Consider the following 25,532-nt stretch of genomic DNA (forward strand, 5'->3'; position numbering starts at 1 on the left):
AGAATGTGAACCGGGATACTTTCTTTCCCAGGTTTGCTGCTTTGATTTTCACCCTGTTCTCACGGAATAAACACTCGGCAGTGGACTGGTGAGGTGGCCCTGTAGGTACAGTGCTTGCTCCATGGGTATAGGACTTGAGTCCTGATTGCCAGCACCCATCTAAAAGCCAGGCTTGAGGGCACATGCCTGCAACTCCCGTGCTGGCGGGGGTAGAGGCACGTGGCCGTATCTTGCAAGTCAGACAGTTTAACCAAAATAGCAAGCTCAGGTTCCATCTCCAAAAATAAGGCGAATCATCTCACTTGATGTTATATTTTCCGCATGCATTCATTCCCTACAAATTTCACTTTCTTTACGTCTGGATAAGATTCCATTGTGTGTCCGCACCACATTTTCCTAATCCAGTCATCTGTGGGTGGACATCTAGGCCGAATCCATTTCCTAGCTGTAGTAAATAGGCAATAAAAAACATGGATGAACAAGTGTCTCTGTGGTGGGATATGGACAGGGTATATGCCCAGGAGTGGAATATCTGCATGTTGAGGAACCTCTACACTAATACCCACAATGGCTACCAGTTTATATTTCCACCAGCAGTGAATAAGTGTTCTTTCTCTACAGCCTCTCTAACATTTATTGTTAGATTTCTCGATGATAGTTATTATGCCTGGGGTGAAGTGGTGTATCAAAGTAGTTATAATTTGCATTTCCCTGAGGACTAGGGCTGTTGAACACTTTCAGAATACTTACTGGCTCTGTTTCTTCTTTTGAGAACTGCCTGTTCATCTCACTAGCCTATTTGTTGATTGGCAGTTTTGATTTTTTGCTATTTAATTTTTGTACTTTTTTGTAATTTCTAGATATTAACCCTCTGTCTCAAGTATAGTTGGCAAATATTTTCTCTCATTTCCATAGGCTATCTTAAAATGCATGATGATGTCGAATATATCTTATGCTAACTAAAAAACAAAAATGGAAGGAATAAGTTGGAGAAGCGGTCAAGGAAGACATTGCAACACCATCTTCTGGCTGCCACATGGCCTTTTCCATGTGTGTACACAGACACACCTACACACCACTAATTTGTTACTATGATTCTTAACTATTATTGTGACAGAGTGATCCATGGCCTGGTCTTCATTCATGTCTGTATTATGTAATCACAAACTGGATTGGCCTTGCAAAGTTAAAAATTTTTATTTTATGTGTATGCATGTGTGCCTGAATATATGATGTTCACTCCATGGATGCAGGTGTCTGTGGAGGCCAGAAGAGGCATCAGGTCTCCTGGAGTAGGAATTACAGTTGTTTTTGGACCACCATGTGGGCACTGGTGACCACCACTGAATGCTCTGCAAGAACAGCAAGTGCTTTTGACCATTAAAGGGAAAAAAGGCAACAAGAGGTGCATGGCATCTTGAGCAACAATCCTCAACGTTGACCTCTGGCCTCCTTATACACATGTACATGCACATTCATGAACTTGAGCCCACATATGCAGCTACATGCGCTCACAGCAAAATTATAAAATGATGGCTGCATCACCATGCCTAGAGTATTTTACGTGTGCTCTCAAGTCAAACTCAAGGCCTCACTTACACAGCAAGCATGTTACCAACTAAACTAACGCCCACCCAAATCCATCCATTTTATGCCATTAAGTGGAGCTAGAGAGATGGGTATGCTGTTAAGAGCACTAGCTGTTTTCCCAGAGAACTGAGTTCAGTTCCCAGAATCCACATGGTGACTCACAAGTATCTATAACTCCAGCTCCAAGGTACCTGATTCTCTTCTCTGGCTCCACGAGCACTGCATGCCCGTGTTGTACACACATATATGCAGGCTATACGCATACATACATGAAATACAATAAGAAATACATGAATATTAAATGCTATAAAGTTACATGTACTTTACAGATTGGTAAACTGAGGCACAGAGGGTTACATCACTGGCTTAGGGTCATGTGGCTTCAGAGCAGTGGAAAGGCCTTGACTTTGGGGGACTGGAAAGATGGTTTAGTAGCCAAGAGTACTTACCGCTCTTGCAGAGGAGATGAGTTCAGTTCCCAGCACCCGGATAGGGATGGCTCACAGTATCCTATAATTCCAGCTCCATGAGAATTTGATACACTCTGTCTCCATGGGCATCTGCACTTACACACACATGCCTACATGCAGACGCGCGCGCGCACACACACAAATATATGCAACCACACACTCACACAAAACACAAAACCAAATTAGACTCAGAAAAAAAATAAGTGACTGATAATGAACTTAGCCTACCAAGATGCAAGATTTGGTTATTACAAGTACCGACCCTCTGGCTTAGAGAAATTACCCATGATTCCACGGTCCGAGCTGCATCCTCTCCTTCACACTGGCTTTGACCTGTTTTTTTTATGATCTCCCCCATTCTAAGGTACCACCAGAGAGGCCTCCAGAGTGAGCATCCTGACCCTGATGTCAGATTCTTTGTTTCGGGCATTGTTCGATAGGAATATTACACATGCTCCACATGTGATTTTAGTTTTGTAAGCAGTCAGTGAGGAAAGCAGAATAAGTTAATCTCATGTTAAAACGTCTCATTTATTCTCATACACACATATTATTATTTTAATGGGTAACCTGTATGCAAATTTCAAATGAGATGTGGTCACGCCCCTTCTCTTACTTGGTGTCATTGACACTCAGCACGCGTTTCATCCTTCACCATGGCTGTGTGCAGTGAGCCACACACACTTCTGGGCCACAGTCCTGTGACTCTTGGCTGTGTGTGGTGAGAGCCACAGTGCCACACATTGCTGGGCCACAGTCCCATGGCCCATGGCTGTGATGTGCAGTGAGAGCCACAGTGCCACACACTGCTGGGCCACAGTCCTGTGGCCCATGGCTGTGTGCGGTTAGAACAACAGTGCTACACATTGCTGGGCCACAGTTCCGTGGCCCATGGCTATGATGTGCAGTGAGAGCCACAGTGCCACACATTGCTGGGCCACAGTCCCGTGGCTCATGGCTGTGATGTGCAGTGAGAGCCACAGTGCCACACAGTACAGGGACAGCTCTTCAGAAGTGTGCTATTTGAGAAGAGATGACTGATTTTCTGACCTTATGTAACTCTATACCCATATTCATTAGCATGGTAATCCTGTAAAGTAAGCAATTTCACACCCGCCTTCCTATATGTGCATACAGTGCCCTAATGTTCTGTGGTCACCTTCACCCCTCTTTACCCTCTCTCTGCGTTCCTCCTCCTTTTCCCGTCCACATTCCTGATCATTTTCCTCGCACTTCCCAGCCCTGCTCCTTGCCTAAATCTCACGTATGGGAGAAAGCACCATGTTTGTCTTCATGGGACTGGCTTATTATTCTTGACATGACGATGTCAAGTTCCATTCCTCTAGGGCATTATTTCGTTCTTTATGGTTGAATGCAATTCTATTGCGGACATATACCTTATTTCTTTGTCCATTCATCTGTTGATGGGCATCAGCCTCACTCCATACCTTGGCGATTTTGAGTGCTGCAACATGGTCTGGACTAGCTGCAGGCAGGTGACATACTATGCTCTGTTTAATCTGTGTCCCTGTAACTTGGTCCACGGGCTCTCAGCATTTCCTGAATGCGGTAACTCTTTGCCCTCATGCTCCTAATGACTTCTAATGCCAGCCACAGGAGGTAGAACAGTCTCTAAGATGATTTCCATCTTACGGATGAGGGAACTGAGTCTGGTAAGGGTTGGACTTCCAAGACTTTAAGTAGCAGCACTGGCTCCAAGCCCTCTGCTTTGAATTCTGCTCTACGGGTAGTGGTGCTGTGGGAGCTTAGGGCAGCCCAGACTCTATTGGCAGTGGTACTGTGAAAAGTGTAGGTCTGTCAGACTGGAATGATAACGGGCTGTCAGGGGAAAGAGTGGCTATCTGGTCAACCGAGGCATACGAGTGGTTCTAGGGCGGCCTTCAGGGTGCAGTAGAGGACATTTCCACACTGGATGGAGGTGGGAAGGGCAGGCTGAAGACACTGTGTAACTCTGATACTGCAGCACGACCTCCTTTCCTTGAGGAGAGGGGCCATGCACTGCTGTCACTGTTGGCAGGCTAGGATTTCCTCCTTTAGCGTGTAAGGCTAGCCTTGCCCAGCCTCAGTCCCCTTGGACTGGTGCTGATTGCGTTGATCTTCTCCCCCTAGACGAGCCAGCCCCACATCCTCCCATTGTCAGAGCTGACACAGTGCTTCGTTAATTTAGACTCGAGTAAATATTTTTGGAAACGTGGCTTTGCTATCCTGAAGGCTGGTAGGGCTGAGTAGGAGCTGGCTGGGGTCTCATCCGCCTCTTCCTGACCTCCTTCCTGCTTCTGTTGTTTCCTGTCCTCTGCTTCTTGCCCAAACGCTTCATCACAGCCAGACAAAGGCCAGGGGATGTGGGGGAGAAAGGCTTCCTCTACAGGGGTTCTTGGGGTGTGTGTGTGGGGAAGACTGGATGGCCCAGAGACAACTGGACAAGCCCTTCCCTCCCGGGCCTTGCCTTCCGCCCCAGAGTAACCCAGTGTGTGGAGTAGCTTAGTTGCCACAACCTTTCACCATCAAAGGCCACTTTGCTTGCTTTCCTGTTCTCCCCTGGTGAGTGCTCTTTGGGGAAGGATTCTGTTTGCATAACCCACACCATTTATTAAATAATAATGATTCTATCGTCTCAGTTTTTATTTAGCAAAGGCCCGCTGAGCAGCGTGAGGGGAACCAGAGCCACTGTGTGGACTTGCTAAAACCCAAGCTTGAACTGCTGGTGCTTGGCATTTAGAGGTTTATCTCGTCTAGGGAACAGGGGCTGTGCTATTTCCAAAAGATTTTATGTACCACTGATGCTGGCCCCATGATATTAAACTCTTCTCCTTTACTGTCTTCTATGGTCTATGACCTCAACTTAGGGACAGAAGGCCTCAGTGAATTTAGGGGGTCTTCCCTGTTCCAGGTTCCAGGAGCTCAGTCCTTACACATGGCTATCCCATGGAAGGCCCTGATCCCCTCCAAGGTTATACACATGGTGGTAACATGGCTCCCATGGGTTTGTTAGAATTGTCATATATGGGGTTCTGTGGGAGGGGGCAAAGGTATCGATGAGAACGAGCTCAAGCGGAGTGGGCAGAGAGATCAGGAAAGATCAGATTTCTGCTGATTCCAGTCTAATCCCTCAGAAAGGGCTTGCTGACATGATTGTCACTCAGTGACTTCCAGATGGGGTCCCTGATCCCTTTTGACCTTGTTGGCAAAAAACCCACTCCACCAGCCTCAGTTGGAGATACCACCGCAATCCCCAGAATCATAACAAAATAGACCTGACTGGTCCTATGTCGCCACGGATAGACGGAGAAACTTGTTTAGGCTACAAAGGGAGCTGGTCATTCAAAATTCAGCTAAGATGTCAAAGACCCCCACGGGGCCTCCACAGGCTATGCTTTCTTAAGCTGTCATTTATTCTTCGCAGCCTTGGCTGGCTTAACCCTCTCTGCATGACCTCTACACACCCATCACTTCCTCACCTCTAGCAAGTGCGGGAGAGCAGAGACACGGCCTGCATGGCTCCCATTGTGTGCTCAGAGCCGCACACGCAGTCTGCCTGCCACATGCTAGCTGCTCAACAACCACCTGCCCAGTGACTGCATTCATAGGCCGGAGGGGCTTGGAACTCATATTCCTGGGTCTCAGGTTAGTGCACTGCTTCTGCCTTTGCTCTCCTGAAGCCCAGGGAGCCTGGAGAGTTTGGAATAGGGGCAAGAAGTTGGAAATACTAGCAAATGGTGGAATGAGTTGGGGGTAGGAGCTATTGTCATGGGGGTGGGGTGGAGTGGGTGGGGTTGGTCGGGGGAGATTTGGCTTTAATTGCTGCGGCTGACCATTTGGTTTTGGTCAGATAAGGAGCTGGGCTGGGGCAGTACTGCAGTTCTGTGGCTGAAGACAATAATGGTGCAATGTTGGGCTGAGGTGGGTAGCCAAGTTTCAGCTAGGTCGCCCACCCCCTCCCTCAGACAACAAGCCAGCTGTTAGGAACACAGCTGTGACTGCCTCATGGGGGAGGAGAGAGAGAGAGAGAAAAGGCCCTGTTGCCCTGGGTGAGTTCCCAAGCTGTGGAGTTCAAAGCAGACCTGTGAAGTCAGAGGCTGCAGCAGAGAGCCAGGAGGGAGGGGGTGAGAAGTCAGTGAGGGGCAGAGAAAGGCTCCACTGCCACTTTGATGTCCCAGCACAGAGCTTGAGCCAGGTCTGGGTGGGGTCCCAGCAGATGGCTTCAGCTTTCCTCCTCAACTGAAAGCATTCGAGAGAGCCAGAGAAGCACACTTTCCTGTCCTTTAGCTAGGATGTTTATTTACGTCCCTGATCCTAAGCCATGACTGCGTGAGTCCAGTGCACACGCAACTCCACCACATACACGTAGGCAACTCTTCTGTAGCCGTGTGTGCCCCACTACATGCAAGAGATCACATTCCCCTACACACATAGATGCGTTTACCCATTGCACATGCGAGTAAGCACACCATTGTGGATGCATGAATTCACACACTTCGTGCCATTCATATCTGCAGCCTGTTCACAAGTATCCCGAGACTTCACATCTAAGAGACTTCGCATCACGTATAAAACTTGAACTCACTAAGTGCACATGACACTGTCTATCCCAGAGCAGGCCTAAGGCTGTCTCTGCTTCCTGTGTCAGGAGTCAGTCTGTGGGCAAGGTGAGGGGGGGGCTTCTAAACCACCAACTCTAGAATTCTCACACTCCCAGCCGTGTGCACTCTTCTCAAAGGGCATAGAACAGGTGGAAGGCACTTTTCGGTTAGGAGGTGTTTCTCTCTGACTTGTCACAATACCTGGCAGAAGAGAGAGAAGTCCCCTGGGAAACCTGCTCCTTTCTCTCCTGGGCTAGCTAGCCCTGGGGACTCTGGCCAACAACTCTGTCTTAGCTTCTGCTTTACCAGATGGCTGCAAGTAGATTATTTTGGATCAGTTTTGCAGAAAGTTGCCCTTGCTGTTATAGTGGAATGGCCCTGGGGTGAAGACTCAAGTTGTTACCACCCCAGTGTTTTCATTCAACATTTAGTGGCTGCTAAGCAGAGAGGTTGGATGGTGGACAGCCGACTGCCCCAGGCCTGGGGTATTTGTAGTTTGTGGACAGCCTCTGAGTCCTGGAGCACACAGCGCTGACCTTCAACCTCAGTTCTCGTTACCAGTTTTGCATCTTTTGTAATGGATAGTGCAGTGGGAGACAGGGATGAATCTGCTCCAAGCTGGGTGAGGAGCGAGCCTGACCCTGACTGTCGGTGTTGGGATCACTTGGGCCACCTGGCTCCAGCTGGCTCTAGACTGGAGGCTGGGTTTTATCAGCACCCCACCACTCTAGGCACAGATCATCAGCTTCTGCTCCATCCCTGGTTCCCAATTCCCTTCCCTTTCAATGGAGTCAGAGAATTAAAGAGATGCTTCCATATTCTTTCCCATGGAGAACTCTGGGCTTGCATCTGGCTTGGAATCCAAGTGGGACAGCTGGGAGAGAGAGATGTGATTTCAAGATTGTTGCATGCCTCCATGATTCCGACCCTCTGTGTTCTCGGTTGCCTAGGATGGCTTCTGGATCTTTCTGGAGACAAAAAGGAAATATGTGTGTGACTGATAGTGATGTCAGAATATGTATTTATCCTGGAATGACTATAGCAGGAGTCTACTCTTTATCTGATCTGACCTGAGAAGATTGCCCCCTGCACAACTCTTAGATCCCTCCAGACAGGCAACTAGATCTGAAGTGGCTGAAGGGTAACTATTTCTACTCAGTCACACTGCCATTCTGCCACCTCTTCAGAAGAAGCAAGTGGACTTGTTTACTGTGAGGCTGATGAAACCCCAGCTCCAGGTGAAACTGTGTGATGGCTACTGTTCAGTAGAGTCAAGGTTCCAGAAGTAGAATCTTGTTATCTTTTCAGTTAGCACAGCCAACCAGGTGTTCTTTCTGGCAAATACATAAATTATAGCCGTTCTAGCATCCTCCATCTCTCTCTAATGCTTAACATGTGACAATTCCAATTTTAAAGGGTTGAGGGCCTTTAGTGCAAGGGTAAGCAAGTTACTTGACCTCCCTTGTGTCCCAATTTTCTCATCTTTTAGCTAAGTTTAAATAAAAGCATACATTTCCTAAGGTCTGTGTGAGTGTGTGTTTGCACGTGTGTGGGTGGTATATGTGCATGGGCATATGAGTGTGGGTAATGTATGCACATGTACATTTGCGTGTGCTGGTGTGTTCACTTGTGCATATGGAGGCCAGAATTTGATGTTGGAAAGGTTTTCTCAATTGTTACTCCACTTTGTTTTTTGTTTAGTGTCTGTTATTGAACTTAGACCCGATTGCTTTGGCTAGACTGGCTGGCTAGTGAGGCCCCAGGATCTCCCTGTTTCTGACCCATAACACTGAATTACAGATGCCTGCAGTCTTTCTTGCTTTTATGGGGATGCAGGGGATTGCTGGGGATATGAACTCATGCCCCCAGGCAGTCTTCCCAGCCTACTCCTCACATTGTTTTGATGTGGAAAGAGACAATAAAACCCAGAAGAATGCCTGGCGCTCAGTGTGTGAACAATGTATAGTGCTCACGAGACTCAGACAGGCCTATAATTACTGCTACTTCTAGCTATAGGTCAGGAGAGACCCTAGGACTTTCCTTATCTTTCTCTCCATTCATCTTTCCTGTGGAGATTGCATTCTAAGAGTTTGGCCATGGTTGTTTTCATTTTTTCTTTCTTTGCATTGTATGTTCTGGCTGCTTTGTGTATCTTCTTTGTGTTTCTTCTTCCTCCTATTCTCAGGAAGCTCCTCCTACACAAAACCTACGAACTGGAGATACTAGGATCTCTTTTATTGTTCTTGTTTTATGTTTTGATATGGGTGTTAACGGACTTGGACTAATGTATCTTCAGTTTCTGCCTCTCAACTGCTGGGATTATAGGAATGTACAACCATGCCTGGCATCTAGTCTACCTTTCTTTTCAAAATGGAATTAATTCCCCATGGTAATGAATCTGGAAATTTCTGATAAACATTCAGAATTAGACATTGTCTTGAAAAGTATTGAGGTATGGTTAACATTGGTTCACATTCCCGCAGAGACCAGAGACCAGAACTGAGGAGGTCTCCTGTCTTATTATTTTATTTGAGACAAAGTCTTACTATGTTGCCCAGGTTGTCCCAAAACTTTTGGATGCAAGTGATCCTCCTGCCTCAGCCTCTAAAGTAACTGAAACTACAGTAGACATGCACACTGCCTTCCCAGTTTCTTTTGACAAACTCCAGTTTGTCACAGTCTCCTTGTTATCACAAACTTTGTCCAAACACATACTTGGCTTGTACATGCAGGTATCTGAATTTGGGATCTCAACTTGAAGGTTCCTGCGGCTGTCAGCTTTCTAAGGCCTTTGACATGGATGGTTAAGACAAAGTTTTGGCTCATTTCATTCTAGCCCAACTTTTCCCTTCCCTCTCTCCTGCATCTTCTCTTTTCCTCCCCCCTTCTCCTTTCCTGTCTTCCAACCCCCACCCCCAGTGTGGGGAAGGGTGGAATCCAGGGCCTCACACTCTACTATTAAGTTAAGCTTGTAATCTTCCCAGCCAAATTCAGGTAGCTTCCCTCACTCTTGGGGGTTGAGGTAGAAAGGATGCTTTAAAAAAATCTTATCTCGTGCATCCTTCCTCTTCCTGAAGAAGTCCTGGTGAAGAAGCCAGATGGGAGAGTGACTATTATAACATCTGCTCAGGGGTGGTTCCTTATTCTGTGTCCTCCTTGAACTCAACTTCCTGACCCTATGTGGTCTTATGAAACCTCTTGGCCCATGGATATTGGTTGGTAAGAACCCGAGGACTGAGTTTGTGATCTTAACAAGCAGTGACCCATACACGTGTTCTCCTTTTCTCTCTCTTTCCCCGATTAGTCCACTTACTTATTCAGCCAGCCACCAAAGATCCCTGATGACATGACATCACGTGTTCCTTATGAGCTTAGAGAAGAAGTAAACAAACTACCAATCACAACAAAAAGCGACCTTTGGCAAGACACTTACCTTAAGCCTCAGTTTCCCCATAGTCTTAATGACTTGGGTAGCAGTCATTTTGTCCGGGTTTCTTTCAACCCGTGACTCTGTCACCAACTTTATATCACCTCCATCTGTAGATTACAAACTGTAGTCTGCCAGCAGCTTAGGAAATGTGGAGAAATTTCATTATGCTTTTTCTCTGCAAAATACCAAAGTTCTCAGAAAGAGGGCTGGAGCCAAAGGCATAGAGAGGAATGAAGGAAGTGTGGAGTGCCAGTGTCTCATCTGGGTGGGGGTGGGGTGGGAGTGCAGGGTCAGCAGGGACCATCCAGATGCTGGGACCCCCCCTGTGAAATATCACACCCTCTCTGCCCCATGCTTGTCCTGGTCAAACTGGATTTCAGTCTGCATAATTTGTACCAGTTAGGAGGGTTGGGAGAGGGTGCGAACAGGAGGGTGAAGACTGAGGAGGGGATAGGTACCCTGAAAGTCAGGCATGAGGTGGGGGGGCAGAGGTAAGAGTCTGGGGTGAAGGCTGGTGACAGCTAGAGAGAGGAGGCGGGGCCAGGAGGAGCAGCAGGCTTGCAAAGTACAGATAATTGTCAGCCCAGCACAGTAGGGGTCAATTTAGTCTACTTACCCAGTGGCTAGAAGAAGGAGAAAAAAAAAAGTGGGCTGTAACTTAAAGATCTTAAGACTCACTAGAGAGGGAGGAGTTGGCCTCAGGGTGGGAGGAGGGAGTGTGGAGTTTAGGAGGAGACAGAGACTCAGGAGGGTGCAAGGAAGTGTCTTAGCTGAGCTGGGGTGGGAAGGGGACGGACGGTAGGGAGAAGCTGCCGGAGAAGCACATTCTGCTGGGTCTGAGCTTCCAGAGGGGCTTCTTCTGCATGCCAGGAAGGGCACCCTCAGGGCTTCTCTTACTCAGGGTGCTAGCTGAGTTGGTGATATAGCTCTGGAGCTGGTGTCCCTGGGACTCACCGCCTATCTTCACTCCATTCACCAGTATGGAAGATGATAGTTACAACTACTATGGGGCTGACAACCAGTCTGAATGTGAGTACGAAGACTGGAAGTCCTCTGGAGCTCTCATCCCTGCCATCTACATGCTGGTCTTCCTTCTAGGCACCACCGGCAATGGCCTGGTGCTCTGGACCGTGTTTCGGAGCAGCCGGGAAAAGAGACGCTCAGCTGACATCTTCATTGCCAGCTTGGCAGTGGCCGACCTGACCTTTGTGGTGACTTTGCCACTGTGGGCCACCTATACCTACCGGGAGTTTGACTGGCCCTTTGGAACCTTCTCTTGCAAGCTCAGCAGCTACCTCATCTTTGTCAACATGTATGCCAGTGTTTTTTGCCTCACTGGCCTCAGCTTCGACCGATACCTGGCCATTGTCAGGCCAGTGGCCAATGCTCGACTTAGGCTGAGGGTCAATGGGGTTGTGGCCACAGCTGTCCTGTGGGTGCTGGCTGCCCTTCTGGCTGTGCCTGTAATGGTGTTCCGTTCCACGGCTAACACGGAAAACAGCACCAAGGTCCAGTGCTACATGGACTACTCCATGGTGGCTACCTCAAACTCAGAGTGGGCCTGGGAGGTGGGCCTTGGGGTGTCATCCACCGCCGTAGGCTTTGTGGTGCCCTTCACCATCATGCTGACATGTTACTTCTTCATTGCCCAAACCATCGCTGGCCACTTCCGAAAGGAGCGCATTGAAGGCCTGCGGAAGCGGCGCCGGCTGCTCAGCATCATCGTGGTGTTGGTGGTGACTTTCGCCCTGTGCTGGATGCCTTACCACCTGGTGAAGACGCTCTACATGCTGGGGAATTTGCTGCACTGGCCCTGTGACTTCGACAGCTTCCTCATGAATGTCTTTCCCTATTGCACCTGCATCAGCTACGTCAACAGCTGCCTCAACCCCTTCCTCTACGCCTTTTTCGACCCCCGATTTCGCCAGGCCTGCACTTCCATGCTGTGCTGTGATCAGAGCAGGTGCAAAGGTACCCCTCACAGCAGCAGTGGGGAGAAGTCAGCCAGTTATTCTTCTGGGCACAGCCAGGGCCCTGGCCCCAACATGGGAAAGGGAGGAGAGCCGATGCACGAGAAATCCATTCCCTATAGTCAAGAGACCCTTGTGGACTAGGGCTGAGGCCAGAGACAAACCTGGTGCCTTGGGTCTGACCCAAACTTCACCCTCGCTCTCTGAGAACCAGGTAGCATGGCTGCACCTTCTCCCTGACCCCGGCTCCTTTCCCTGCTCCCTGCCTCCAAGCTCTGTCTTGCTTCCACGTCTCCGAGGTTTGTGCTTCAGAGGGAAGAGATGGAGCCTTGCCACAGACTCAGCAGCTCAATGTCCCCGAGGCTGACATCGCACAAGTCTCCTATCCTCTGCAAGCCTCAGTTTCTCTGTTTGTATTAAATGGGAGAATGCTTTATGGACCCTAAAACGTTGAAGATGAGTCCTGACTTAATTTGTTTCCTTCTACTCTTCCTCAGCTTTCTAGCCCCTCCCTTCTCTTCCTTTTTTGTTTTCTCTGCTGCAGATTTTTTTTTTTACTGTTAATTACTCAGTTTCTAGATCTAACTCTTAGTCTTCTAATGGATTCCTAAGGCTGGGCTCCTAAGGGTTAAGAATGCTGAAGCTTGAAGGATAACCCTTTGAGTTCTTATCCTGTTTTCTGAGAGCCAACAGGGCAGGGTGGGCTGTGTGTGTAAGCAAAGAATTAGAGCTCTGGGTCTTTCCAAAAGTTGGATCGATTCACTCTTGGTTCAGACACCAGGGCCAGACTGAGTTTTGAATAGAGATTTCTCTTTGGCAGAATCTCTGTGTTGCTTAGTAGATAATGCACCCAACAACCCAGTGTCCTTGAGAGTTACAAGGCAACAGGGCTGAGGAAGCTGTGGACCACGCTGTTCCTATGAAGGGGCAGTTGGGAAGGGAAACCAGAGAAAGAGGGGTTAGAGGGGAATCTGTATTTAGTCTGTATGCTGCTTGGCTCCCCTCCCCCATCCTCATTACCCCCCCCCCCCCAGAACTGTGAAAAGTAGAGCAGATCTTTCTCCAGCCCCGTCACTCACCCCACCATCTCTAGGATGTTTTCCATAGGTGTTGGTGCTATTTGGCACTAAGAGTCACTTGCTTGGGTAAGACTGTTTGCTTTTTGTCTATGTGGCTATATATAAATGCTACACACACACACACACACACACACACACACACACACACACACACACACACACACGAACTTCATGGATGAAGGAACTTAGATGATCCCCCACTGATTTCCTCCTGCAACTCTGCAGGTCTCACAGTCCACTTGGGTAAGAATGTATATATGGAGAAATGTAGAATAGATGAGTACACCCCCACTGGATTTGGGGAACTCTGACGGCTGGTCCGTATTTAGGAAAGAAATGTATGTGTGTGCTGGGCTTTCTGTAGGGAGCTGTTTCCTCAGTATCATCTGGGAGCTGGGCCCCAGCTTCTCTTCCAGTTCCATAGTGGGAAGAAGAGACTTATAGTTATAACATGGCCCTTCTCCTGTGTCCATACCCGCTTTCCAGCTATTCCTTACCACTCCCACTTTCTTCAGGGTCTGCAGTCCTCTTCCTAAGGATACCACTTTCTTGCCACAGGATGAGAGATACTGGGTGAATGTTTGTTCTCCTCCCCAACAGGACTGAGCCTCTTGGCTTATCTTGCAGGTGTGTGTGTGTGTGTGTGTGTGAAAGTGACTGGAACAGCTGTGGGGGGGCCTTAAGGACAAAATTAATATGGGGCCTTTGTGAGCTGGAAATGGGTGTGCATATTCCGGGTTTTGTTCTTGGAGGGCTCTGGAAACCAAGGACAAGACATATGCCACGGAAACAGGAAGAGCCTGGCTTGATGTGGTTGGACCATCTTTGGCACAAATCCTGCTCCTGAAGCAGAAAGGGGGTTGCTGGGTGGGGGGGGCAACTCCTCTCTGCTGAGTCTCTGTGTGTCTCAGGCCAGAGACTTTCACACAGCTCCTTTCTCTGCCCAGGGCCACCCTCAAACCAGCCAGTAGAGGCTGCAGGAGGCTTCTAGGAGGCAGGAAACCCATCCATGGCATGGGACAGATGCAGCAGTGGAGGCTGCCTCTTCTCCCCACCCCCACCCCTCTCCAGAATGTGCCCTATTCTGATCCTGTTAGTCACCTTGGTTCACCAAATAAAACTGTTTTGTGTAGCTGCTGTGTCTAAAGCCTCCTCATTTGAAAGTGCCTTGAGAGAGGCACAAGAGCCCGCATCTGTGAATATTTCAGTAGAGGTGAGAGAGCACATGGGGGGGGGGAATCAGTGGGAGCCAAAGAGGGAGAATGGGTGGGAACCTGGAAAGGGGGCTGAGAGGAGAGGGAGAAGCACCAGGAAAGTGAAAAGATGGGGACTGGGCAGGGCAAGGGCGTAGCTAAGCCTCATGCTCTAAAATCCACACAACAAATGGCCACACGTTTTGGAAACCAGAGCACAGGTATGAAAAATGACAGCAACTACCTACTCTCTCTGTCCACCTACCTCCATTTACTGTCTCCTGCTGACTTATTAATTCATCTCCAATAATTTCTTGTCACTTGCTGATTGAGTCATTCACTACTACCAGTTTAAGTCAGACATTTGAAGCTCTCCAGTTGGAGCCACTCTGATAATTTTTAAAAATGCCTGTTCCTGGATGTCCCTCAAGACTCATGGAGTCCCAATTTTCTGCACCTACTCCAGGTATTTACAGCTACTAAAAACAGCCAAGGTGGTCTCTGTAGGAAGATCAGGTCCAGGGATACCTCATCCAGATAAAGTCTTCCTGAATTAAGGCAGACACACAGACAAGACAGTTGAGACCAAGAAAATTGCACTCTGGATGGCCATCTATTAGGAGGAGGAAGAGGCTGGAGTGAGCTTTGTGGGGGAAAATATTAGGTTTAGATGTTCTTCAAAGATGGCCTTACTGGGATCAATAATTTTGCAGGTGACACAAAAACAGTCACGAGAGGAGAGAGAGAGAGAGAGAGAGAGAGAGACAGACAGACAGACAGATAGACAGACAGTCAGAGAGGGACAGAGACGGAGAGACTATATTAGCAAGGAGCTTATATTTATACCGTTTTGCAAGTGTGTTAAGAATTTTCCAGGCATTATCTCATTTAATCCTGGCAACCTTCCTCTGAGAGGGGGGTTTGTGCCTCACTTTTCTGATAAGAAATCTGAGACACAGAGATTATCAACCATGGTGGCATAACTCCTATGAGGAAAAGCCAGGCCTAGAGGCATGAATCTAACTCCAAAGCCCACACTCTTGACCATGGAATGCTGCTGTTTCCCCCGAAGTACAGATGAGGCATCACCAGATGGTCGGGAAGGAAAATGTAATCTCATCTGTGAGATGCCAGGCACACATGGAGACCAGGAAGGGTAGGAACTGATAGGGAATGGTGAGGATGCAAGAGAGAGAGACAGATGGGGGAGACAGAGAAACAGATAGGATAGGATCTGTGAAAGAGATGATAACAAGGAGGGAGCACGAGAGAGAGAGAGAGAGAGAGAGAGAGAGAGAGAGAGAGAGAGAGAGAGAGAGAGAGAGAGGGAGGGAGGGAGGGAGAGTGAGAGAGATACAGAGAGAGACAGAGAGAGAGACAGAGAGAGAGAGACAGAGAGAGAGAGAGAGAGAGAGAGAGAGAGAGAGAGAGAGAAGGAGGGAGAGAGAGCATAAGGAGAGGGGACCATAAAGAAGTAGGAAGTAGGGCCACACTGAGGACAAAGTATCCTCTTTTCTTCTTAGAAAGGAAAATCCATCAGGAATTTATGACCATACCAAGGAGCTGAGTTTTTCTTTTCTCTTAATGTGGGTGCTGTTAAAAGTGAAATTTGAATGAAGTTGCCCAGCACGATATATAATTGCAGAGCACCCAATAGTTTAACTGTTCACACACACCTTATTTTGTTTACACACCATGCACTGTTCTGGGTGGGATTAGCGAGCAGACTGCTGGGGCTCACAGGTTGCTGCTGGAGACAGTGCAGTGAGTGATGACAGCAAGAGCGTCAGCTCTGAGAGATGGAAGGCACACAGTGCACGGAGAACCTATCATGGAGGCTTCAGAGTGAGTCTCAGCAGGGCGGCAGAGGAGATGTCAGAGCACCCCAGGAACCTGCCGTTTGCAGTGTGTTTGGCGAGCTGTTAATGTTGGAATGTTTGGGTAGAAGAAATTCCCAGGGATAATGCAGAGCACAGACCCTCTGAGAAGTTGGAAAGGCCCCGCATCCTTACTTCATATATGACCACTCCGAGTCAGGGAGGTGGGCTGCCCAGTCACAGAGAAAAACTAGTCTGAATTTCAAAGCATGGATGCAAAGAAGACTGGGGGATAGGACTAAAACCTGAGTCTTTATGTGAATTGAGGATGGGGATGGACCCTTACAAATTTTTTACTGATTCAAGGCTTTGTCTGTCCTTGCCAACGTGAGTCTTCTTCCAGTCGTCCACCAGGGGACATTAATCAAGGGCTGGGGAATTCTAGACCCTCTTACTCTGGGCTTGTTGGAAAGAGATTCTAAGAAGAGGCATACAGATCCCTTGGCGAAACCTCACTTCCAGAAGCCAGGGTGAAATCTAGGATGGAGATATGTGAGGCTGACCCACCACCTAGCTGACTGCTCTGTCTATGCTTTAGTGAGTTGGCAGCCTGCAGAGCTTGAGCTGAGGGTGTAGCTTTTCAAAAAACATTAAAAACATTTGAAATACCAGGTAGACTCTAGAACTTTTTCCATTTAAAGTTAGAGTGCTACAATGTTAGAGCTAGGTGTGCTGGAGCATACCTTTTATTCCAGCCCCCGGGAGGCAGGGGCAAGTGGATCTCTGTGAACTCAAGGCTATTCTAGTCTACATAGTGAGTTCTAGGCCAGCCCAGGGCTATATAGTGAGATCTGTCTTAAAAAGAGAAAAAGTTACGACAGTCTACACACACACACACACACACACACACACACACACACACACACACACACACACACACACTTCCATTCCATTCTGTGTGGCCACAGTAAAATACTGTAAGCTGATTAGTGTGTAAAGGAAACAGGTTTAGAAAGACAGATCTTGGTTCTGGAGGCCCAAGAACATGATGCTAGCAATTGTTTGTCTCATTGTGAATTGTTTCATCAGTTCATGGTGGAGATGGAGAAGTGGAAGGGGATATGCTCCAGGTACAAAGAGTAGCCTTGCTTTAACAAGCCACTCTCCCAGTAACTAATCCAATCCTATAATATCAAAGCTGCTCCAAGAAGACCATGTCCAGCCTCAAGGGATCGTCCCTAGTCTCTTGAAAAGACACTAACCCACTAATGATGGTACTATTCCTATGAACTTCCCAAAGACCCCATCTCCTATTAATTAAACCGTAATTCGAGGTTTTCCGGGTAACAAGCATGTCTAAACCCTACCATAGTATGTTCATTCAATAACTGTTTACTCACTGTACACTCTTTGCCGAGGGCTATCTTAGAATCCAGGGATAACTGTGGTCAACCGCACATCATCCTGTTTTGTGGAACAATTGGAGAAACTTTCTAGCCTTATTTTCCTCATTGACTGGATAGTACATCTGAGGCCAATGAAGAGGGAAAGGAGACTAATTTACACATGGTCACACAGTGGGAAAGCGGCATGGGTGGGGGACTAGAACTCAGGCTTTAGGCAAGAGCAGGTTTAGACTGGTGAAGGAGATCTTTTATTGCCAAAACAGAGGAAATGGAGTCAGATTGAAGAAGAGCCCTGACTGGGAAGGGAGAGATGGTTGCTGCTTTTCTAAAGTTTTGCTACATCTTTTGTTTGAGAAGAACTTTAGATTGGGAATCATACTGCTGATTCAGTACAGAGAGCTCCTGTACATTCCACACTCAATGTCCTTTTTAATTAATGCCTTACACTGGTGTTATACACTTGTCACAGTTAATGAACCATGTTGGTACATTACTATTAACTAATGCCTATTCTTTGCTCAGGTTTCCCTACTTAAAAAATAGGAAAACAAATCCAAACCTAATGTACTTTTTTCTGATGCCGCAATTCAGTTATCACGTCTTTTAGGCTTCTCATAGCTCTGGAAGCTTTATATTTGACACCTTTGAGAAATACTGGCTAGGTATTTTGTTTCATGGCTCTTTGTAAAATGAACATCTTTCTAAACTCTCCATTTGCTAGACCTATGCTAGGTGGTGAGGAAAATAAAACCCAGAAAATAATGTTTAAGTCACTCATGCTCTTCTGTAGTTTAACAATACATAACAAGGGGTAATCAATGCCACTGCCGGCAAATCACAGGAAGCTGTGGAGGCGAACATCTTCTGTTTGTACGATGGAGAAGTCACACATTAGAGCTTATATACTGGCTGTAATATGGGTCCAGACTCATGGGGTTTAAGTGCCTGGCATTCTTTCTTCCCCAATCACCTTAAGACCCATTTGCTTGCCTGTGTTAGTGGAACCTGGAGTGTATGAGACAAAAGAACATTTGTGTTTGATGGGCACCTCATGTCACGCACGGAGCCTTATTCGGTGTCACTCCATTGTGTGGCACACTTCTTAATTGTGTGTCTGTCTAAAGCTGCCCTTAGTTGTATCATGGATGAATTTCTTAAACCTGGTTGACACACACCACTCAGTCAACACCCTGTTACTACTCAATCCACCTTCTTTGGTATGAGGAAGAAGGCTCTAGGAGACCCCAGCTTTTATAAGAGCTCTTCTTTGTTTCCTGTCCCATCCACCCCACGCACAGCTGCTCTAGAGCAGAGCTGTGGTTACAGACTTTTGTATCCAGGGTCCAGGATGCAGTAGGCATACACACAGGCAATTTGCTTAAACAAGTGAACCACTGGGTGATGAAAATGCAGGAGTGAGAGGCGAGAAAAATTGTTTCTTATTTATAGCAAACAAGTCAATTTCTTTCTAAAAGAGGAAGGGAAACTAGATAAATCAGGAACCAGGAGAGAAGCAGGGGGATTGGAGAGTACAGATGTAATTAAACCGAATGGTTTTGTCTTTCACAGTTGCTCCTGGGGAACATACAGTTAGAACAAAGGACAAGTTGGGTCATGGGGTGGGGGCACTTCTGATAATTTTATCTTAATTATTTAATGTTTTCACACATATAGACCTGCATACATGCATGCATACTTACATACATATATACCTGCATACATGTATATTGTGTGTTGAGAATATTCCTCTTCAATCCTCCATTCTTCCATTTATTGCCCCCAACTAGTCTTCTTTGTTTCCCTAAGCATTGCTACTTCTATTTTTATGTCATGTGTATATGCATGATTTTATGTGTCCATATAAAATATGGGGTACATAGATGAGGGGAAATATGATCTTTGTCTTTCTGGTTTTAATTCCTGGAGTACGAATTCCAGTGGCCATTTTCCAAACAAAATAACTTCCTCCCTTTGTGTATATATGCCATGCTTTCTCTATCCATGCGTCTGTTGCTGGTTTCATAGCTAGCTATTGGGTATAGTGCTGCAGTAACCTTGATGCTGATGTGTCTCTATTACACACAGGACAAGTAGTTTCTAGTGAAACCTCCATTCTGGCTTTAGTAGCGGCTGGACTAGTTTACCTTCTCACTAGCAGTATGTAAGGCTTCATTTTTGTCTACATCCTCGATATTATTTGTTATTACTTTTCTTAACGACTGTCATTCTGCCTGGGTGAGATAGAATCACAATATAGCTTTGATTTGCATTTCTTGAATGGCTAGTGAAGTTGGACATCTTTTCATATGCCTACTTCTGAGCCGTACACATCATGGCTTCACAGTGATCAATTCACCATTAGTGCTGGAAGATTAACTTTTTAAGCCTGTTCGGTTGGATGAGTGAGTGCAAGACTGGTTGCCTTCCTGGGAAAGGTATCCGTGCCAGCTGGAGCCGGTACTGAGTCATTTAGCTGCTGGGAATCTGGGTATAGCCACCTACTGTTAATGGAGGAAGAACTCTTCTGATGAAGGGGATATACTGATTGAATGGAAAACAGAATTTTGGACTTCCCCCTCCACAAAAACACTCAAGGAAAACCTTCCCTTCCGGTCCCTGAAAAATCTGTATCAGGCTTAAGGTCATCCAAGAAGATTTGGCAGTCTTTCTTCTGACTCTGAAATACATCTATAAGTTCAAAAGGTCTTCCTGTATGATGGGGATGGACAACCTCTGATGATGACAGGGGTTGAGGATTTGCACTAGTTGGCTTCAATATGGTATCCTGTAGACTAAGGACTTCAGTAGCAAGACTCAATAACCTAGAGTCCGGAGAGTGACATCCCAAGGTCCTAAGATTGAAGAGCACGGATGTAATCTTTGCTCTTTAGAAAATGGACACACCAATATGGTGGCTAGTTGGTTTCTGCCTGGAGACCCGGAAGCCCTCAAGCATTGCTGGGATCCAGCTGGCAGTGAGCTCTGGATTGGGGGTGCTGTCAGGCTTTTAGGGACCCTGGAAGATGGTGATTGTTTGCTGTGATAATAACACGCTATTTTTATGCTTGGGAAAAGCCACATAGCAATTTCCAAAGCGATGGTACAGTCTAGGAGAGGAAGTTGTTCAGCTCCGACTGTGTCAGCAGTGCCAGCAGAAAAATGACTGACTGGCCCGAGACCACAGCATCATGGGACTGGAAGGGATTGCTCAAAACCTCCAATCTCACTAGAGGAAGCAGTGAGGTCCAGGTGTAGTGAATGATTTTTGCTAAGTACTAGCTGGCTGATTGATTTGCTTCTCTTGATTCTGGAGTGTATCTGAATGCTTCTCATAACACCAAGTTGCTTCTTTCCAAGGCAGGTTGTCAACATGGTTTTGGTACTTGCATTTGGGTTGGGCCAACTTAAGTTGTCTTCTTAAAAAAAGCATGAAGTTTGTGTGTCTCTTGTTTATTATATTAAGAGAGATTTAACTTCAATCTCAGTTCAGCTCTTATTCAGTGTGCCACCTAGATCACTGATTTACAACGTTTTGTGTATGTGGAAGAATCACCAGAATGTTATTAAAATACAGAATATGACTCAATAGGTGTGGAGAGTATCCAGAGCAATCCTCTTAATTTTTTTCATATAATGTATAGATCTGCATATATGTAGGTACTCATGTACTTGGAGGTCTGATGTTGAAGTCAGGAATCACCCTGGATCACTCTTCAATCATTTTTATTGAGGCAGGATCCCTTAGTCAAACCCAGAGCTTGATTAACAATATGACCAGTCTTGCTAGCCAGCTTGCCTTAGAGATCATTTGTTTCACCTTCCGAGTCTGGAATTACAGGTGTGCCTCCATACTCACCCTGCATTTATTGGATCTCTGGAGACCTAGAATTTTGGTCTCACGCTTACATGACAAACACCTTTTTTTTAAAAAAAGAATTCTACATACTAATCTAAGTTCCCTCTCCCCTCCTTCTGCTCCCCTGCCATCTCCCACCCCCATTACATGACAAGCTCTTTTTTACATTTTTATTTATTTATTTTTAATTTAATTTAGATTAGAAGCAAGTTTGCTTCACATGTCAATCCTAGCTCCCTCTCCCTCCCCTCCTCTCCTTCCTGCTTCAACCCTCCCCCAATCCCCACTCCACTCTCCAAGGAGGGTAAGGTCCTTCATGGGGGATCTCAAAAGTCTGACATGACAAACTCTTAACCCATGGAGTTGTCTCCTTAGCCCTTGATCATCTTGTTTCTAAAGGAATTTTACCCATGGTAGAAGCTGTTAGTCCTTGAACTATGGTCAAAAGAGCAAAGAATTAGAGAACAGCACTCATTATCATCTGTCAAATAGAAGAGTAAAAGTGGTTACCTCACAGGACTGTTATGAAGGTTACACAAGGTAATGTTTGCAATGGCAAGCAGTCTCCATCACATTAGAGGCAATCGATAGGCTTTAATTTTCTTCCGTTGTTCCCCCTTTGCCTCCAGTCAAGGGAAAGTGACTTGATGAACTGCTTTGCACTGCAGAGGGCTTGTAAGACCTCTGCATCTGAAAAAAGGGCACGTGGCATAAAGGAATGCTCAACTTGGAGAACGTGGCATTGACCTTTAATACTTCTCACATTATTGTTTTTTATTATTGTAGTGGTAACAACAATATAAAGCTAGAAACATTTGACAGAAGTTTGCATATAAATTAATCTGGTCAGAAGTTTGTTGGAAAAGAAGGATCAAAAATAGTACACCACATAAATAGTTTTAGATTTTAAAAATTCATAGTCTTCATAGCCTTTCTTAGCTTCACTGATTCAGGGAGGAAGGGCAGAAAAAAATGCTTGAAATAATTTCAACCTGAAGGTCAAGAGAGACATTTCCACAGCACTGTCTCTAATAGTTACCTGGAAAGCCTTGGGATCTGCCCTGGTATAACATAAGGACAAACAAGATTGGAGAGCTACCACTTCCTGTTAACGTACCAACAGAGCAGGCCCCTTTAGCCGGAGTTTTGGAGGTTCCAGTCTGTGACTGGTTGGCCTAATTTCTCCAGGCTTCTGAAGAGGCAGGACATGGTGATGAGAATATATGACAGAAAAAGGCCACTTGAATCATGGCCAGGAATTAAAGTCCTATAATCCCCTTCAAGGACACCACCCCAGTGGCTTAAATCCTCCCTTCCTAAGTGTTACACGACCCTCCAACTGTGTCACCTCTGTGATCAAGCTTGTAACACATGGGCAATGGGAGGCATTCTAAGTTCCAACCTACAGCAGGTGGAGATGGTCTTTCCTGTTTGATGATAGCTCTAGACATGAGCATCCTCCACAGAGCAGCACTCTGGGCAACTGAAATGGCACATGTAATCCTGAATGACCATCCTGGTGGACTGATATTCTGTGGTACAGAGACTCTTTAATGTTGGCCTCTCAGGCATTAGAGTTGATGGCGTCTCTTGAATGATGACTAGATGAATATGTATCTGAGTGGTATGAGGCGTCCAGACTGAGGAGATATTGTGAAGAAAGGCAAGCGTGGGAAAGGACACAGGAGACGTGAGGAATGGGACAGCTTGTGCTTAAGGTATACAGGCAAGAACATTAGGTTGGAGACAATCACAATGGTTGATTCGTTAGTCTACAAATTTATACTGAGAAGTCACTTTATGTCTCTTAGCTAGTGATTGAGATTACAATGGAGAATAAGATAGACCTAGCATTTTCGTAGGGATAGGTAACAAGCCCATTCATAAATGGAGATATTAGAATCCTGTTTTGAAAATGCTATGAAGGAAATAAAATTCAAGGTAGAAAATGACATTAACATAGTCCAAAATGGATCTTAGAATGTGACTGAGTAGAATCTTAAAGATTAGAATGGGCTTGCTATTTGACATTCTGGCTAAGAGAGTAGATCAGCAAATGCAGACATTGAAGTAGAAAAGATATTAATAGGTTCTAGGGTTAGGACAACTGGAAAGCTAATGGACAGGAAGCCGGGGTGGGGGGCGGCATGAAACAAAGTTGGAGAGACAGGTAGGGGCAGGATCACATGGGACTTAGAAGGTCATGGCAAGAGGATACGTTTATTTTCAGGGCAATGAGAAGCTATCTTACAGGCTTTTGTAAAGAGATGGAATAGAAGGGAGCAGGAGGAAAGCAGACTCACCAGATGGATGCTTCTTTAGAGGCCAGGAGGAGCTTGAGGTGGGTCATGGAATGGGGTATCCATAGAGACTAAGAAGAGAGGCATATTTGAGTCATAGTTTTTGATGCAGAACACGTAGTACTTCTGTTGGCTGGGATGCAGGCACACGTGAGACTTATTCAAGGTTTCAGCTCGAATAACTTGGGAGAAGGTGGCATCCTGTAGTGAGACAGGCAGTGTGGAGGAAGACTAGGAGAGGGAAGGTAAGAGCGAGGTTCAAGAGGTTATGGAAAAGGAGGGGAGGAGAGAGAGACAGAGACAGAGAGACAGAGAGAGACAGAGACACAGAGACATAGAGAAACAGAGACATAGAGAGAGACAGAGAGACAGAGAGATAGAGAGAGGACAAACATTCTGAAGGGTGGTCTGACTGGTAATAAAAATATGAGCATCTCGGAGATGGGGCACTCGAAAGGACACCAGAACGCTGTTCCCCCGACTGGTGCCCCAGATGACCTTGGTAATCTGGATCATGGCAGTTACATGGATTATGTTGTTAGAAGACAAATAGAATGCTGCTGGAGGGTAGAGAGGAGCATAGGAGAATGCTTGTGGAAACTTCAAAAAGTTTGAGGAAGGAGAGAGGAATTAGCAGTAGCTAGAAAAGTATGTGTGATAAAAGGAACACTTAAAAAAAAACTAGACACACAAGGGCGGACTCTGCTGGCAGTGACCTGGGAAAGACCCACACTACAAACCAGGATGCAATGAGCAGGATTACTGAGGGTGATACTTCCCTGGAAAAGAGATAACTGGAGGCAAGCATAAGCCAAAGCACATTGCTATCAATAGTCATGGTTCACAGGGCCTCTGTGAGCATCCTGGTCAAAAGAATGACAATGTGCGGGGCGGATGTCGCTTGCTGGGAGGAAGAGGTCATTGGGAGTTGGGGGAACAAATAAAGGTTATGGCTGAATGTAATGAAAACATATTACATACACTTATGAAAGTGTTCCAGTGAAACCCATTATTAGGTATAATTGATGTGTATAAAAAAAAACTAGAAGAAGATCCATACAAAACAGGAGAAAATAGATGGGTAAATTTGGTGGTGGGACAATGAGGGGCTTCCGTCTGTTACTTCTAATTCTTAAGTGGGCTATGAGTTCAGCATTGAGCATTGGGTAGTGAAAGGCTTATAGCAAGCTTTGTGGGAAAAATCTTTATTTCGGGCAACGAAGAAACAAAATTTCCAAGTGCTGACTCTCCACATGGGATTTGTGTCCATGAGTTGAAAATGAGATCAGTTAGTCAGGTTGTGTGATTCTCTCTGGCGGTCTTTGGCTGCCATGCGACAGGCCCAGAGCTGGTGCCGAGCAAATGTTGGAGTTTTTCAAGGTGATTGTGGCAGAGGAGAGAGAGATTAGAGGGTGTTGAGGCAGCTTGCAGGAATAATTAAAAGTAGGACAATTTGTGTAAGGAAGGAAGCAGGAAGACAGGAGGTGGGCATGTGATAGGATCAGTGGGGGTCAAGATAAGGGAAAGAATGTGGGAAGGGGAGGGACCAGAAGTGGAGGTCAAAGACAAGGACACAGAGGTCGAGATTTCTGGTCACAGTATGTTCTGCAGTGTTACTGCTGGGTGGGTGACGGCACCGAGGGAAGAGGTTGTAGGATGGGAGACATCAAGGATTCAGACTGAGTGGCTGGATGAGTTGCACACACAGACAGTGGAGTTCTGGGTCACTGCTGGAAGTGACCAATGACTGTGACTAAATCCAGGAGCTCAGGTCTTCAGAGCAGTAGTGAAGCAGGTCAAGTGCCCCTAGCAAGGTGGGC

At 46.4% G+C, this 25,532-nt stretch overlaps 1 protein-coding gene across 1 annotated transcript; it reads left to right on the forward strand.

Annotated features, from left to right (window-relative positions):
* Positions 1-10,830: 10,830 nt before the first annotated feature.
* Aplnr (apelin receptor) lies at positions 10,831-14,272 on the forward strand. The gene has a single exon (XM_005065076.4). It carries the CDS (start codon positions 11,072-11,074, stop codon positions 12,203-12,205), a length of 1,134 nt encoding a protein of 377 aa, XP_005065133.1. The 5' UTR covers positions 10,831-11,071; the 3' UTR covers positions 12,206-14,272.
* The last annotated feature ends 11,260 nt before the right edge of the window (positions 14,273-25,532 follow it).

This window comes from Mesocricetus auratus, unplaced genomic scaffold (assembly GCF_017639785.1).
Source record: "Mesocricetus auratus isolate SY011 unplaced genomic scaffold, BCM_Maur_2.0 Super-Scaffold_100004, whole genome shotgun sequence".
Classification (NCBI taxonomy): Eukaryota; Metazoa; Chordata; class Mammalia; order Rodentia; family Cricetidae; genus Mesocricetus; species Mesocricetus auratus.